This window comes from Trichechus manatus, unplaced genomic scaffold, assembly GCF_000243295.1.
Source record: "Trichechus manatus latirostris isolate Lorelei unplaced genomic scaffold, TriManLat1.0 scaffold00131, whole genome shotgun sequence".
Lineage (NCBI taxonomy): Eukaryota > Metazoa > Chordata > Mammalia > Sirenia > Trichechidae > Trichechus > Trichechus manatus.
The window spans coordinates 875,816-891,839 of NW_004444067.1; the positions used below are offsets into that span (position 1 = coordinate 875,816).

General features: G+C 48.4%; 1 protein-coding gene across 1 annotated transcript in view; it reads left to right on the plus strand.

Moving 5' to 3' along the window:
- The window catches only part of HIP1R (huntingtin interacting protein 1 related), a 42,421-nt gene extending 32,580 nt beyond the window's left edge, over positions 1-9,841 (plus strand). Inside the window, exons 19-32 of the mRNA XM_004384973.3 lie at positions 910-1,057; positions 1,160-1,246; positions 5,118-5,225; positions 5,358-5,494; positions 5,578-5,688; positions 5,953-6,011; positions 6,228-6,258; positions 6,344-6,406; positions 6,673-6,773; positions 6,879-6,984; positions 7,106-7,229; positions 7,325-7,386; positions 7,473-7,679; positions 7,774-9,841. Of these exons, the coding sequence (XP_004385030.1) occupies positions 910-1,057; positions 1,160-1,246; positions 5,118-5,225; positions 5,358-5,494; positions 5,578-5,688; positions 5,953-6,011; positions 6,228-6,258; positions 6,344-6,406; positions 6,673-6,773; positions 6,879-6,984; positions 7,106-7,229; positions 7,325-7,386; positions 7,473-7,679; positions 7,774-7,821 (1,392 nt within the window). The 3' untranslated portion in view covers positions 7,822-9,841. The remainder of the gene's footprint in view (positions 1-909; positions 1,058-1,159; positions 1,247-5,117; positions 5,226-5,357; positions 5,495-5,577; positions 5,689-5,952; positions 6,012-6,227; positions 6,259-6,343; positions 6,407-6,672; positions 6,774-6,878; positions 6,985-7,105; positions 7,230-7,324; positions 7,387-7,472; positions 7,680-7,773) is intronic.
- The last annotated feature ends 6,183 nt before the right edge of the window (positions 9,842-16,024 follow it).

The following is a 16,024-nucleotide window of genomic DNA, read 5'->3' on the forward strand; positions in this document are numbered from 1 at the left end:
TTCAGTATTTGTCCTTCTGCAACTGCCTCATGCAGCTCAGCAGGTTTCCAGGGTTCAGCCACGTTGTGGCATGCATCAGGATTTCACTTCACTTTAAAAAAAAACCAAACCCACTGCCGCCAAGTCAATTCCAAGTCATAGTGACCCTATGGGACAGAGTAGAACTGTCCCACAGGGTTTCCAAGGCTGTAAATCTCTAAGAAGCAGACTGCTACATCTTTCTCCTGCAGAGCTGATGGTGCGTTCTAACTGCCAGCCGTTTTTGGTTAGCGGCTCTACCCACTGCACGGTGACATTCCGTTGTACGGATGTCCTGTGTTTTGTTTATCCATTGTCTGCTGATGGACACCTGGCTTGTAGCCACTTTTTGGCTGTTGTGAACAATGCAATGAAAACTCGAGTCCAAGTTTTTATGTGGACATGTGTTTTTATTTCTTTTGGATGGATCCCAGGAGTGGAACTGCTGGGTCAGATAGTGACTCTTTCTGAGGAACTGTCTGTGTTCCACAGCAGCTGCACCATTTTACATTCCCACCAGCATCTTCGGAGGGTTCCAATTCCTCCACACCCGCCAGCACGTGCCTTTTATCTTTGTGATGTCAGCCCTCCTCGAGAACGTCAGCTGGAGTCTCACTGGGTGGAGACTTGAGTTTCTCTGGTGGATACTGATGCTGAGTGTCTTTCTCACCTGCTTACTGGCTCTTTGAGTATCTTTGGAGAAATGTTTATTCAGACCCTTATCCATTTTTTAATTAAAGTATTTCTCCTTCTTGTTGAGCTGTTCACCCCATTATGGTGCGGGAGCAGCCCAAGCACTGGGGGTGGGGTGTCGTCTCCTTGGCAACCCCAAGGCTGTCCTGGGTGGTGGGTGCATGTCTAAATCACCTCTCCCGCCCCCTCGCTGGCCAGGAGTCTCAGAGGCAGGGGCTGCAGCAGAAGCTTACGGACGAGCAGTTTGCGGTGCTCCAGGGTGCAGCGGCTGAAGCCGAAAACATTCTGCGGGATGCCGTGGGCAAGCTGGATGACCCCCTGCACCTGCGGTGCACTAGCTCCCCAGGTAGGGCCAGCCGCGGGGCGTAGGGGAGGGCCTGCTTAGCCCCCACACCACAGCCCATCTGCACCAGGTTCCTGCCCCTCACTGGCCCTCTCGTGTTTGCAGACTACCTGGTGAGCCGAGCCCAGGCTGCCCTGGACACCGTGAGCGCCCTGGAGAACGGCCACGCTCAGTACCTGGCCTCCATGTCGGGTAAGTGCAGGGGGGCCAGCAGGCCCCCACCTGTTCAGAGTGGGGAACGGGCTGGGCAGGGCCGTGTCCCGGATCCAGCAACTGCTGCCTGTAAGGGAGGTTTTCCTGTGTCTTAGTCTTCTAGCACTACTGTAACAGAACTGCCCACTTGTATTTCACATGAACAGAAATTTATTTTCTCACAGCTTTGTTGCTGGGTGCCATCGAGTCAGTTCCGACTCACTGACCCTATGCAGAACACAAGAAAACACCGCCCGGTCCTGCGCCATCCTCACAATTGTTGTTATGCTTGAGCCCATTGTTGCAGCCACTGTGTCAGTCCATCTCATTGAGGGTCTTCCTCTTTTTTGCTGACCCTCTGCTTTACCAAGCATGATGTCCTTCTCCAGGGACTGGTCCCTCCTGATAACATGTCCAAAGTATGTGAGACGAAGTCTCGCCATCCTTGCTTCCAAGGAGCATCTGGCTGTACTTCTTCCAAGACACATTTGTATGTTCTGGCAGTCCATGGCATATTCAGTATTCTTTGCCAACGCCATAATTCAAAAGCGTCAATTCTTCTTCGGTCTTCCTTATTCATTGTCCAGCTTTCGCATGCATATGAGGCGACTGAAAACACCATGGCTTGAGTCAGGTGCACATTAGTTCTCAGGTGACATCTTTGCTTTTCAACACTTTAACGAGGTCTTTGGTAGTAGATTTTCACAATGCAATACATTAATTTCTTAACTGCTGCTTCTATGGGCATTGATTGAAATTGTCAAGGATTTCATTTTGCTTGGATCCACAGTCGTTATTTATTATGATGTTGCTCACTGGTCCAGTGTGAGGATTTTTGTTTCATGTTCAGGTGTAATCCACACTGAAGGCTGTGGTCTTTGATCTTCATCAGTAAGTGCTTCAAGTCCCCTTTACTTTCGGCAAGCAAAGTTGTGTCATCTGCATGTCGCAGGTTGTTAATGAGTCTTCCTCCAGTCCTGATGCCCCATTCTTCTTCATATAGTCCAGCTTCTTGGGTTATTTGCTCAGCATACAGACTGAATAGGTATGGTGAAAAGATACAGCCCTGACACACACTTTGCTTGACTTTAAACCATGCAGTATCCCTTGTTCTGTTCGAATGACTGCCTCTTGGTCTAAGTACAGGTTCCCCATGAGGACAATTAAGTGTACCGGAATTTCCATTCTTTGAAATGTTATCCATAATTTGTTATGATCCACACAGTCGAATGCCTTTGCATAGTCAATAAAAGAGAGGTAAACATCTTTCTGGTATTCTCTGATTTCAGCCATCATCCACCTGACATCAGCAATGATATTCCTCGTTCCATGTCCTCTTCTGAATCCAGCTTGAATTTTTGGCAGCTATAATCTTCAGCAGGATTTTACTTGTGCATGATATTAATAATATTGTTCGATAATTTCTGCATTCTGTTGGATCACCTTTCTTTGGAATGGGTACAAATATGGATGTCTTTCAGTTGGTTGGCCAGGTAGCTGTCTTCCAAATTTCGTGGAATAGATGAGTGAACACTTCCAGCACTGTATCCGTTTGTTGAAACATCTCAGTTGGTATTCAGCCAATTCCTGGAGCCTTGTTTTTCGACAATGCTGTCAGTGTCACTTGGACTGCTTCCTTTGGTACCGTGGGTTCTTGATCATAGGCTACCTCCTGAAATGGTTAAACACAGACCAATTCTTTTTGGTACAGGGACTCTGTGTATTCCTTCCATCTTCTTTTGATGATTCCTGTGTTGTTTAATATTTTCTCCATAAAAACCTTCAGTATTGCAACTCGGGGCTTGAATTTTTTTTCAAGTTCTTTCAGCGTGTTCTTCCCTTTTGGTTTTCTATCTCCAGGTCTTTACAGAATTCATTATAATACTTTGTCTTCTCGAGCCGCCCTTTGAAATTTTCTGTTCAGCTCTCTTCGTTTTTTCCTTTTGCTTCAGCTACTCTATGTTCAAGAGCAAGTTTCAGAGTCTCTTCTGGCATCCATTCTGGTCTTTTCTTTCTTTCCTACCTTTTTAATGACCTCTTCCTTTCTTCGTATATGATGATGTCCTTGATGTCATTCCACAACTCGGCTGGTGTTCAGTGCATCAAATCTCTTCTTGAGATGCTCTCTAAATCCAGGTGGGATATATTCAAGGTTGTACTTTGGCTCTCGTGGACTTGTTCTGATTTTCTTCAACTTCAGCTTTAACTTACCTATGAGCAGTTGATGGTCTGTTCTGCAATCAGCCCCTGGCCTTGTTCTAACTGATGATGTCAAGCTATTCCATCTGGAAAGGTCCGTGTAGACGGTCTCCATTTATGTTGTTGAAAAAAGGTATTTGCAGTGAAGAAATCATTGGTCTTGCAGAATTCTATTGTGCAATCTCCAATGTCGTTTCTATCACCAAGGCCGTATTTCCAACTACCAATCTTTCTCTGTTTCCAACTTTCGCATTCCAGTCACCAGTAATTATCAATGCATCTTGACTGCATGTCTGATCAATTTCAGACTTCAATTCATCTTTGGCCTTAGTGATTGTTGCATAAATTCGAATAACAGTTGTATTAAGTGGTCTTCCTTGTAGGTGTACGGACATTATCCTATCACTGACGACAATGTTCTTCAGGAAAGATCTTGAAATGTTCTTTTTGACAACATGATGCCATTCCTCTTGGATGTGTCATTCCCGGCATAGTAGACCATATGATGGTCTGGTTTAAAATGGCCAACACCAGTCCATTTCAGCTAATGCCTAGACAGTGATCTTTACACATTCCATTTCATTTTTGATGACTTCTAGTTTTCCTAGAGTCATACTTCATACTTTCTACATTCTACATTATGATTATTAATGGATGTTTGCAGCTGTTTCTTGTCATTTTGACTTGTGCCACATCAGCAGACGAAGGTCCTGAAAGCTTGACTCCATCCACATCATTAAGGTCAGCTCTGCTTTGAGGAGGCAGCTCTTCCCCAGTCGTATTTTGAGCGCCTTCCCACCTGGGGGGCTCATCTTCCGGCACTATGTCAGACAGTGTTCCACTGCTGTTCGTAAGGTTTTCACTGGCCAGTTTTTTCAGAAGTAGACCGCCAGGTCCTTCTTCCTTGTCTGTCTTACTCCGGAAGTCTGGGGAAACCTGCCCACCAAGGATGACCCTGCTGGGATTTGAAATACTGGTGGCAAAGCTTCCAGCATCACAGCAACATGCAGGCCACCACAGTACAACAAGCTGGCAGACACGTGGTGGTCTCCCAGCTTAGGAGGCTACAAGTCTGAATTCATGGGGCCAGCTCTACAGGAAAGCGCTCTCTCTCCCCCATCTGTGCTTGCTTCTCTGGGCCTAATCTGTTCTCTTTGTATCTCAGAAGGTATTGGTTTAAGACACACACTACACACTGCCTGACCTCATTAACAGAACCCTATTCTGAAATGGGATCACATGTACAGGTGTAAGGGTTACGATTTACAACATATTTTCTTGGGGACACAATTCAGTCTGTAACACCTGGATAATGGGCACCTCCTATTCAAGAAACTGACCAGGTACCCCCTCACCTCCCCGCTCCCCAAACCAGCTGTACCCGTGGGACTGTCACTGCCCAGGTGTCTGTGGGGAGCCAGGGCCTGGGGGCCGACAGACCCAGTGTGAGTCCTGCTTGTCCCCCTTGGGCTCTGTGACTGGGGCAGGTCTTCTCTGCCCAGGTTTCCCTTCCTCATCCTCAGTATGGAGGGTGTCAGAGCCCAGGCCTTGGGGCTGCAGGGAGAGTCAGTAAGACCAGCTACTTGGACAGCTCCACCAGGAAGTGGTAGATGGTGCCACGGCAGGGTTGTGCGGCTTCCTGCTCGCTGATCTCTGCTCTGTCTGCCTGCAGATGCCTCTGCCCTGGTGGCAGCCCTGACCCGGTTCTCCCACCTGGCCGCGGACACCATCATCAATGGCAGTGCCACCGCACACCTGGCACCCACCGACCACGCTGACCGTAAGTGTCCCAGACAGAGGCATCCAGCCACCCTGCCTGTCTCACACCAGGCCTCCTCAGTGGACTGTGAGCTGGGGGCGTGCATGCAGGCCTTCTTCTGAGACATTCCTGCTCACAGCCCTCTCCCCGCAGGCCTGATGGACACCTGTAGGGAGTGCGGGGCCTGCAGCCTGGAGCTGGTGAGGCAGCTGCAGGACCGGCAGGCTCTGCTGCAGGCCCAGCCTGGCCTGGTGCGGATGCCCCTGCAGGGTATCCTTCAGCTGGGTCAGGTGAGTACAGCCACTGCTGGGAGCACTGGCAGAGGGGACAAGGGGCGAGACACAGGGACTGAGCACCCTGCCCCCTCCCCCAGGAGCTGAAGCCCAAGAGCCTGGATGTGCGTCAGGAGGAGCTTGGGGCCATGGTCGACAAGGAAATGGCAGCCACATCAGCGGCCATCGAAGACGCTGTGCGGAAGATCGAGGTGAGGGCCTGGGTGCGGGGACTGGACCCATTTCTGCATTTGGCCTCTGGGCAAAGGCCAGACAGCGTTTTCCAGAGCCTTCTCCAAATCAGAAATGATAGGCAGGGAGGTAGCCCCTGGTATCCCCACCCTGACCCAGGACCACAGGTTGTGGGCCTAGGGCCGTGTGGTCTTTCCTCCTTGGCTCAGTGGCCGCTCTGGGGGGCTGGTTAAGCGCTGGGGTCCCCCTCCCAGCCCTGCTCATGGGTCCACTGTTGGGTCTAGGACATGATGAACCAGGCCCGGCACGCAAGCTCTGGGGTGAAGCTGGAAGTGAACGAGAGGTGAGACCCACTATCCCCACCCTCTACATGAGGTGGCTGCCCGATGGCCTCCCACTGGCTGCTGAACTCTCCAAAAAGGGGGTGCAGCTGAGCAGAGCATACCTCCCCACAAGGTGGGGTGGGGTCCACACTGAGGCACTGTTGTGGCTTCCTCTGTGAGCCAGCTGGGGGGTCGGCCCCTTCTCTCCCCTCTCACTTCCTCCTGCTCCTTCCCAGGATCCTCAAGTCCTGCACAGGCCTGATGAAGGTGAGTGGCTGAGCAGTGGGCCCCGTGCCCGGCGGGCCGCCCTAAGGGTGATGCCTGATGGGAATGTGCGTGTTGGTCTTTGTAGGCCATCCGGCTCCTGGTGATGACGTCCACCAGCCTGCAGGAGGAGATCGTGGAAAGTGGCAGGGTGAGTGGTGGGCAGGCAAGGGCCTCACAGGCCACACCCCATCCTGGGGCTTGGGCAGGAGACACGGAAATGTATGTGATGAGACCCCCACTCCCCCGATATACACACAACGTGCCTCAGAATCTCAGCCTAACTCCTCCAGCCCACCCGCTCCCACAATGCCCAGGGGGCTTCAGGAACCCAGCCCTTGTGGCTTGGAGAGGGGACCCATGTCCACCTGGGGTCCTTGAGCCACTCCGCCCGCCCTGTCCTTCTGTTACCACTAGGGGGCAGCCACGCAGCAGGAATTTTACGCCAAGAATTCCCGGTGGACTGAAGGCCTCATCTCTGCCTCCAAGGCAGTGGGCTGGGGGGCCACGCAGCTGGTGTAAGTCCCCCGGGTGTGGGGGTGGGTGCTGCGAAGTCTGGAGTGCGGGTTGCCTGCTATGTGTGGGCTGGAGGCCCCGGCCTGACAGCCCCTGCTGCCCTGCAGGGAGTCGGCTGACAGGGTGGTCCTCCACACTGGCAAGTACGAGGAGCTCATCGTCTGCTCCCACGAGATCGCAGCCAGCACTGCCCAGCTGGTGGCTGCCTCCAAGGTAAGCAGACTCTGGGCTCCATCACGCCGGGCCTCGGCATTCTCCACTCGGCTGTCCCAGGCCGGAGACCCCTGGGACAGTGGGCAGGCCCCCTGACCAGCCCCCTCCTGGCCCTCCCCAGGTGAAGGCCGACAAGCACAGCCACCACCTTAGTCGCCTGCAGGAGTGCTCCCGCACAGTCAACGAGATGGCTGCCAACGTGGTGGCCTCCACCAAGTCAGGCCAGGAGCAAATCGAAGACAGAGGCAAGTGGCCAAGGCCCCAGTGGCGTCCGGTGGGGGCCGCCTGTCGGGGCCACAGCCCAGACACTCACCCTGTCCTCTTTTCTTTGTGGCCACAGACACCATGGACTTCTCAGGCCTGTCCCTCATCAAGCTGAAGAAGCAGGAGATGGAGTCCCAGGTAGGTGCCCCTCTGGGGGACTGGGCGCTGAGAGGGGCATCTGGGCAGAGGGCCGGGGCTGTGCTGAGCAGGCGTGCTGGCTGCAGGTGCGCGTGCTGGAGCTGGAGAAGACCCTGGAGGTGGAGCGCGTACGCCTGGGGGAGCTGAGGAAGCAGCACTATGTGCTGGCCGGCGCGGTGGGCACGCCTGGAGAGGGGGAGCCCGGCCGGCCCAGCCCTGTCCCCCGCAGCGGGGCCCCCGAGAAGCCGCCCCTGGCCCACAAGCCCACTGTGGGTCCCAGGCAGGACCACCAGGTACCGGCGGCAGTGCTGGGCGGGAGAGGGGCCCATGAGAGGGGGGCGCACAGGCTAGCCTGGCCCCACTGAGCTCCCCCTTCAACCTCTGCAGCTGGACAAAAAGGACAGCGTCTACACAGCTCAGCTCGTGAACTACTAGGCACCCGGGCCACAGCAGGGAGGCTGGTGGCAGCCTTGCGCTCACGTGGCTCCCCTGAGCTGGCGCAGGCCTCTGAGGGCACGGGCTCCCGCAGGTGGCAGCAGCCCATGCCCAAGGAGCGGGCAGGACTGCGCAGTCAGCCCCGGGCTGTGTCTCTTTATCTGCAATAGGAAGCTTCAGAGCAGCGGGCCCACCGGCCCGAGCACTAACTCTTCAGGAAACACATGAGCGTTGTTCATGTTCAGAGCTGCTCTCTTCTTTATAAGTTTCTACTCTGCACACTGGGAAACAGGGCCATTTGGGGACAATGGGGTGAGGACCTCCTGTCTGGACTCAAGGTCCAACCAACATCACCTCTCTTTGTGGCCTTCTTGGGGCACTGAATCCACGGGCCCCCTGGCTGGCTGAGATGCTCTTGGGTGGGGTGGGGGGCGTCAGAGGAGCAGGGGGGATGTGAGAGCGTGTGTGACATGGAGATGTGTCAGAGTGTGTATGAATGAGTGTGTGTGTGGGACAGGTGTATGTCAGTAGAGAACGTGTATGAATGAGTGTGAGTGTGACAGAGCGTACAGACGAGACAGTATGTTACAGAAGAGGCCGAACTAATGTGGGAGGGGACTGGCGTGGCCTCTGAAGCCTCCCGCCGGCGTGGGGCAGGTCTCTGGGCATAGGGACAGCCTTTGCATCTGGGGTTTCCAGTGTTCATGCCCAAATAAGGCTGCCCCCGGGGGCCCATGAAGGCAGCTTCTGGTCAGCCAGCTTCCTATACCTCCCACCTTACAGAGCTCTCTCCAGCCCTCCTAAAGGGGGAACTTGGCCCCTCTGGCAGATCAGGGTGCCTGGTGCTGACAGGAAGCGCTGTCTGGGTCTCTCTGTCTCTCTGAAGGGGTGGCCTGGCCCCATCTGAGCCGGCAGACTGGGCCCATTTGCATTCCTGCAGGGGGGTCAGAGGTGAGGGGAGGAAGGGCTACCCCCAGCGCCCTCAGCCCTGTGCTGGCTCTGACACCGCTGAGGTGTGGAGATGCACAAGAGGGCCTGCTCTTTGACTTGGTGTGTAGCATTTCCTTTTGTTGAGGTGGCAGACTGGCAATAAAACTCTTGACTGTTGTAACCACTGCCCCCTGCTCTTCATTTCTCCCTGTCAGGCCCTGGCCGGGACCACTTCAGCTAAGTTTCTTCAAATAACAACAGAGCACTCGGGCCACAGAAAAAGGTGTTAATGCTGCTTCTGGTTCTGCCAAAAGTGTCTCTGCCTTTTTCTCTGGAAGATTTCTGTAACTTCAAGCCCTGAGACTGTCTGCCTGTTTACAGTGACCCCTTCCTTTCAGGTAGGAGGCTGGTAGTCAGAAACTTAGGCTTTTCTCACCATCTGAAAGCTTCCCTCTGAGGCCACCTGTGTGCCCAACCTGGATCCCAAATGGCCAGGTGGGGCCCCACCACACCTCCCAAAGCCCCTGGCTTTCGGACAGCTGAAACCAGGCCTCTTTAGGAAAGATTGACTGCACGGCCACACACAGCCTTCTTATTTATTAAACCACAAATGAGTTCCAACTCATGGTGACCCAGTGGGTGTCACAGTAGAACTGTGCTCTATAGGGTTTTCAATGGCTGGTATTGCAGAAGTACATCACCAAGCCTTTATCCTGAGGAGCCTTTTGGTTAGAGTTAACCATTGCACCACCCGTGGACTCCTCATACGTATTAAGAGGACTTAAGCATCCAGAATTCTGGGACTGCGACAGCATGAGCATTGTCTAGGATCCCAACTGTCCCACACCAAAAAACACAAAGACATCTGTGTCCTCTGGACTCTGACAGAGGACAAGAGTGAGGAGCTACAGATGGAACCAAGTTAGAGAGCCTCATACACTGCTGAAGGTATGGACTAAAATGGAGTTATAACAGAGAGGGAGCAGTAAGTTATACGTAGAAAGCTTTTGTATGTTGCTGAGGTTTGGAGCCCTGGTGGCACAGTGGTTAAGAGCTTGGCTGCTAACCAGAAGGTCAGCAGTTCAAATCCACCAGCCGATCCTTAGAAACCCTGTGAGCCGATCCTTAGAAACCCTGTGGGGAGTTCTACTCTGTCCTGTAGGGTCGCTGTGAATCGGAACCAACTTGACAGCACCTGACGACAACAAGGTTAAGTTGCTATCATCAATTTAATCCAGGTTGTTACGGTGTTAAATGTTCCATTCATGGTAACCACAAAGACACACACGTGAGAAGGAAATCAGAACGGTTCACTACAAAAGCAGCAAAACACAAAAGCTGGCACTATAAGGGACAAAGAGGAAATAGGGACAAAAAAGGTACAAGACACAACAAAATGGCAGAAGTGCTTATCAGTAACTACACTGAGTATAAATTAACTACATGATCCAATCAAAAGAGACTGCATTAAGAAGCATGATCTAACTATATGCTATCTACAAAGACACATCTGAGGCCCAAGGACACAAATAGGTTGAAAGTAAAAGGATGGAAAAATATATTCCACGCAAATAGTAACCAAAAAAGAACTGGAGTGGTGATTTTAAAATCAAACAAAATAGACTTTAAGTCAAAATCTGTTATAAGAGACAAAGACATTATATAATGATTCATCAAAAAGATACAATTGTATCACCTAAAATCAGAGTCTCAAAGTACATAAACACTGATAAAATTTAAGGGAGAAATAGACAGCTCTAAAATAACAGGTGGAGACATCAATACACCACTTTCAATAATGGACAGCACATCTAGAAAGACAGTAAGTACATAAAGGACCCGAACAATATTATAAACCAGGGCTTCAGAATAGTTCTTCCCAGTTTAATCACACCCTAGGTAGCAACACCAGAACTAACCCAAATTTTTAAAATCTGGGTGAACTGGAACCATAACCAGAATGGGAAAAATTACGAGTCAAAGCCCTGCTAGAAAATTCATCTCAGAAAACAAGGGCAGCGTACACATTGCATGGCAACCACACCTCCAGCCTATCGGATTTTGCACAATTGGAAACGGTGCCCTGCTCAAAGATGGCATCCAACAACGCCGCTTTCAATGTGCGTCTCTCTCCTCAGTCCTGGCAACAGTCCAGCCTCCCACATCAGGCTGAAAGGGCTCATTACACCTCTTTTAAGTCTCCCATTCCAGGGCTTCAACCTGTAATTTTTCCCGTTCCAGTTAAGGGTCTGGATCACCCAAATTTTAAAAACTACGGTCTGTTCCAGTTTCGCTTCACTGGCCATGACTGAACCAGTTCAAAGCCCTGCTAAAAACCAATTAGACTGAACAGACATACAGAGAACACTCAACAGCCATATAATGCTTCCCCAGTGCACGTGGATCATTCTCCAGGACAGAGACCACACATTAGGTCACAAAGCAAGTCTCAATAAATTTAAAAAGGTTGGAACCATACAAGGTATTTTCTCTGACCATAATGGACTGAAAATATAAATAAAAATGGAAAATACACAAATATATGGAAATCAAACTATTAAACAACCATTGGGTCAAGGAAGAAATCAGAAAAATACTTAAGAATCAAATGAAAATGAAAGCACAACATATCAAAAGCTATAGGACTTGGCAAAAGCCGGGCTCAGAGAGAAATTTATAGCTGTAAATGCCTACATTAAAAAGGAAGAAAGGACACAGAAAATCCCAGAGATCCCACAAGAAAGTTACTGGAACTAACAGAAGGGTTCAGCAAAGTGGCAGGGTACAAGATCAACACACAAAAATCAGCTGGGCTCCTCTACACTAACGAGGAGGACTCTGAAAAGGAAATCAAGAAAATACCATTTACAATCACCCCCCCAAAGGATAAAAGACCTACGAATAAACCTAACCAGGGACATAGAAGACTTATATAAGGAAAGCTACAGAACATTACTGCAAGAAACCAAAAAAGACCTACAGAAATGGAAAAAACATACCATGCTCATGATTTGGAAGACTTAACACTATGAAAATGTCAATAGTACCCAAAGCGATCTACAGATACAATGCAATCCCAATCCAAATCCCAACAGCATTCTTTAACAAAATGGAAAAACTAATCTCTAACTTTCTATGGAAAGGCAAGAGGTCCCAAATGGCTAAAGCATTATCGAAAAAGAACAAAGTAGGAGGCCTTGTATTTCCTGATCTCGGAACTTACTATACAGCCACGGTAGTCAACACAGCCTGATACTGGAACAACGTCAGACACCCAGACCGATGGAACAGAACTGAGAATCCAGAAGTAAATCCATCCAGCTATGGACAGCTGATCTTCGACAAAATGCTTAAGTCATTCAATGGAGAAGACACCGTCTCTTTAACAAATGGTGTTGGTAAAAATGGATATCCATTTGCACAAAAATGAAACAGAATCCATACCTCATACCATACACAAAATAGATCAAAGACCTAAATGTTAAACCTAAAATTATAAAGTTCCTGGAAGATAATATAGGGACAAAGCTAGGGGTTCTAATTTATGGCATAAACATACTATTAAACATAACTGAAAATGCACAAACCGGACAACCTAGGTCACTGGGGCCTCCTAATACTTAAATACTTAATGTTCATCAAAAGCCTTTACCAAAAAAGTAAAAAGAGAACCTACCGACTGAGAAAAAAAAATTGGCAACAACATAATTGACCAAGGTCTAATCTCTAAAATATACAGAAAACTTCAACAACTCCACAACAAAAAGACAAACAATCCAATCAAAAAAATGGGCAAAGGACATCAACAGACACTTGAGGCAGCTAACAAAGACATAAAGACATGCTCGTGATCATTAGCTGTTAGAGAGATGCAAATCAAAACTACAGTGAGATACCATCTCACCGTGGCAATAATGCTACTGATAAAAAAAAACAAACAGAAAACAACAAATGCTGGCGAGCTTGTGGAAAGACTGAAACTCTCATACACTGCTGGTGGGACTGTAAAATGATACAACCACTGTGGAAAAATGGTATGGCACTTACTCAAAAAGCTAGACAGAGAAATACCATATGATCCAGCAAATCCACTCCCAGGTTTATATCCTAGAGAAATAACAGCAGTGACACAAACAGGACACCTATGTTCACTGCAGGATTATTCACAATAGCAAAAACCTAAATGTCCATCAACAGATGGATCAATAAACAAAATGTGGTACATACATACGATGGAATACAATGCAATGATAAAGAATGATGATGAGTCTGTAAAACATCTTACAGCATGGATGAATCTGGAGGACAATATGCTGAGTGGAATAAGTCAATCACGAAAGGACAAATATTGTATGATATACCACTTTTATAAAAAGTCAGGAATAGGTTTACACACAGCAACATTCTTTGATGGTTACCAGGGATGGCAAGAGGAGGGAGGAAGAATCACTTATAGATAGTAGACGTGTTAATTCTGGTGAAGGGAAAGGCAATATACAATATGGGGAAGTCAGCACAACATGGCCAAGGTAAATGACGACACGGAGAGGTACACAAGAATAAAGGACAACCACAGTAAATGCTATAACATACAATTCTGCAACAACAGTAATGCCAACCAAAAATTTGTGATTCGTTACATAGGTAGATATGTATGCTATACAGGTGTGAGAGGCCTGTGCACATATAGGTATAGTTGTGGGCATTTGTATATGCTGCATATATATTCATATATACAATCAAGCACATAGGGGGCACAGTTATGGAAACTTCTTAGACATATCCAAACACCTCATGCGACTGAGATACTGAGCCTGAAGACTAAGAACCAGTCTCGGGACATGTCAATCGGCATAACATAGTTCATAAAGATACTGTTCTACATCCTAGTTTGGTGAGCAGCACTTGGGGTCTTAGAAGCTTGATGAGCATCCATCTAAGACACAACTATTGGTTTCCTCCTGTCTGGAGCAAAGGAGAGTGAAGGAAACCAAAGAATCAAGGAAGCAATTAGTCCACAGGACTAATGGCCCACACAAACCACAGCCTCCTCTAGCCTGACAGCAGAAGAACTAGATGGTGCCCAGCTACCACTACTCATCAGGGATACAACAGAAGGTCTCGATCAGAATGGGAGAAAAACAAAACTCTAATTCATATAGAAGACCAGACTTACTAAACTGATAAGAGACTGGAGGAACGCCCGAGACCATCCCCTAAGACACCCTTTTAACCTGGAACTGACGCCACTCCTGGAGGTCACTTTTCAGCTAAATAACAGATTGGCCTATAAAATAAACAACACCCGTAAGGAATGTGTTCCTTAGAACAATCAACTACATGACACCAAATGGGCAACATTTGCCCAAAAGCAAAGATGAGAAGGCAAAGAGGGACAGGGAAACTGGAGGGATGGAAAGAGAGAAAGCAGGGTGGAAATGGGGAGAGTGCTGACACATTGCAGGGATAGCAACCAATGTTAAGGAACAATTTGTGTATGAATTGTTGAATGGGAAATTAATTTGCTCCGTAAACTTTAAGAAAAAAAGGAAGAAAGATCACAAATCAATAACCTAAGCTTACAACTTGAGAAACCAGAAAAAGTAAACTACCGTATTTTTAAGTTGGTTCTTTGAAAAGATGAAATGGACAAACCTTAGCCAGACTGACAAAGAAAAAAAGAAACAACATGCAAATATCTAAAATCAGAAATGAAAGTGGGGACATTACAACCAACCCTACAGAAATAAAAAGGATCATAAGAGAATAAACAATTGTATGCCAACAAATAATCTAGATGAAATAGACAAATTCCTAGCAACACATAAACTTCCTTCCTACATTGACTAAAGAATAAACAGAAGTGCAAAGCTGTGGTGGGCTATCAGATATGACAACAAAAGTAAGTGCAGCAAAAGACAATACAGATAAATAAGATCTTGTAAAAATTAAATACACATGGGCATCAAAGGACTTTATCAAAAAGTGAAAAGGCAGCCTACAGACTGGGAGAAAATGCTGGGGAACCACATATCAGGGTCTGTCTTAGTTAACTAGTGCTACTATAAAAGAAACACCACAAGTGGATGGCTTTAACACACAGAAATTTATCCTCTCACAGTCTAGGCAGCTGTAAGTCTGAATTCAGGGTGCCAGCTACAGAGGAAGGCTTTCTCTCTCTCTCTCAGCTCGGGGGGTAGGTCCCTATCAATCTTCCCCTGGTCTAGGAGCTTTTCAGCACAGGGACCCCAGGTCCAAAGGACGTGCACTCCTCTCCTGGCTCTTCTTGCTTGGTGGTATTGAGGTTCTGGTCTCTCCGCTCGCTTCTCTTTTATGTCTCAAAAGAGACTGACTTAAGACACAACCTAATCTTGTAGACTGAGTCCTGCCTCACTAACATAACTCTTCTAATCCTGCCTCATTAACATCATAGAGGTAGGATTGACATAATATAGGAAAATCACATCAATCACAACACAGTGGACACCCACACAATACTGGGAATCAAGTCCTAGCCAAGTTGATGCCCACTTTGGGGGGATACAATTCAATCCATAACAGGGTTTAATATCCAAAATATATAAAATGCTTAACAACAAAAAGACAACCCAGTCAATAAGTGGACAAGGACTTCAACAGGTATTTCACCAAACAGGATATTCAAATGGCCAACAAGCACATGAAAAGATGCTCAACATCATTAGCCGTCAAAACCAACAACCAAACCTACCGCCATCAAGTCAATTCTGACTCATCACAACCCCCATAGGACAGAGCAGAACTGCCCCACTGAGTTTCCAAGGCTGTAAATCTACAGAAGCCGATTTCCACATCCTTCTCCCAAGGAGTGGGTGGTGGGTTTGAGCTGCTGACCTTTCAGTTAGCAGCCAAGCTCTTCAACCACTCCACCTCCAGGGCCCTTTCATTAGCCATTGTTGTTAGGTGCCGTCGAGTCAGTTCCAACTCATAGTGACCCTACAGGACGGGGCAGAACTGCCCCACAGTTTCCAAGGAGCGGGTAGTAGATTTGAACTGCTGACCTTTTGGTTAGCAGCTGAGCTCTTAACCACTACACCACCAGGGTTCCAGTCAGTAGCCACTGGGGAGACACAAATCAAAACCACAATGAGGGACCATGGTTTCAGGGGACATCTAGGTCAGTTGGCATAACACAGTATATTAAGAAAATGTTCTGCATCCCACTTTGGTGAGTGGTGTCTGCGGTCTTTAAAAGCTAGCAAGTGGCCATCTAAGATGCATCAATTGGTCCCAA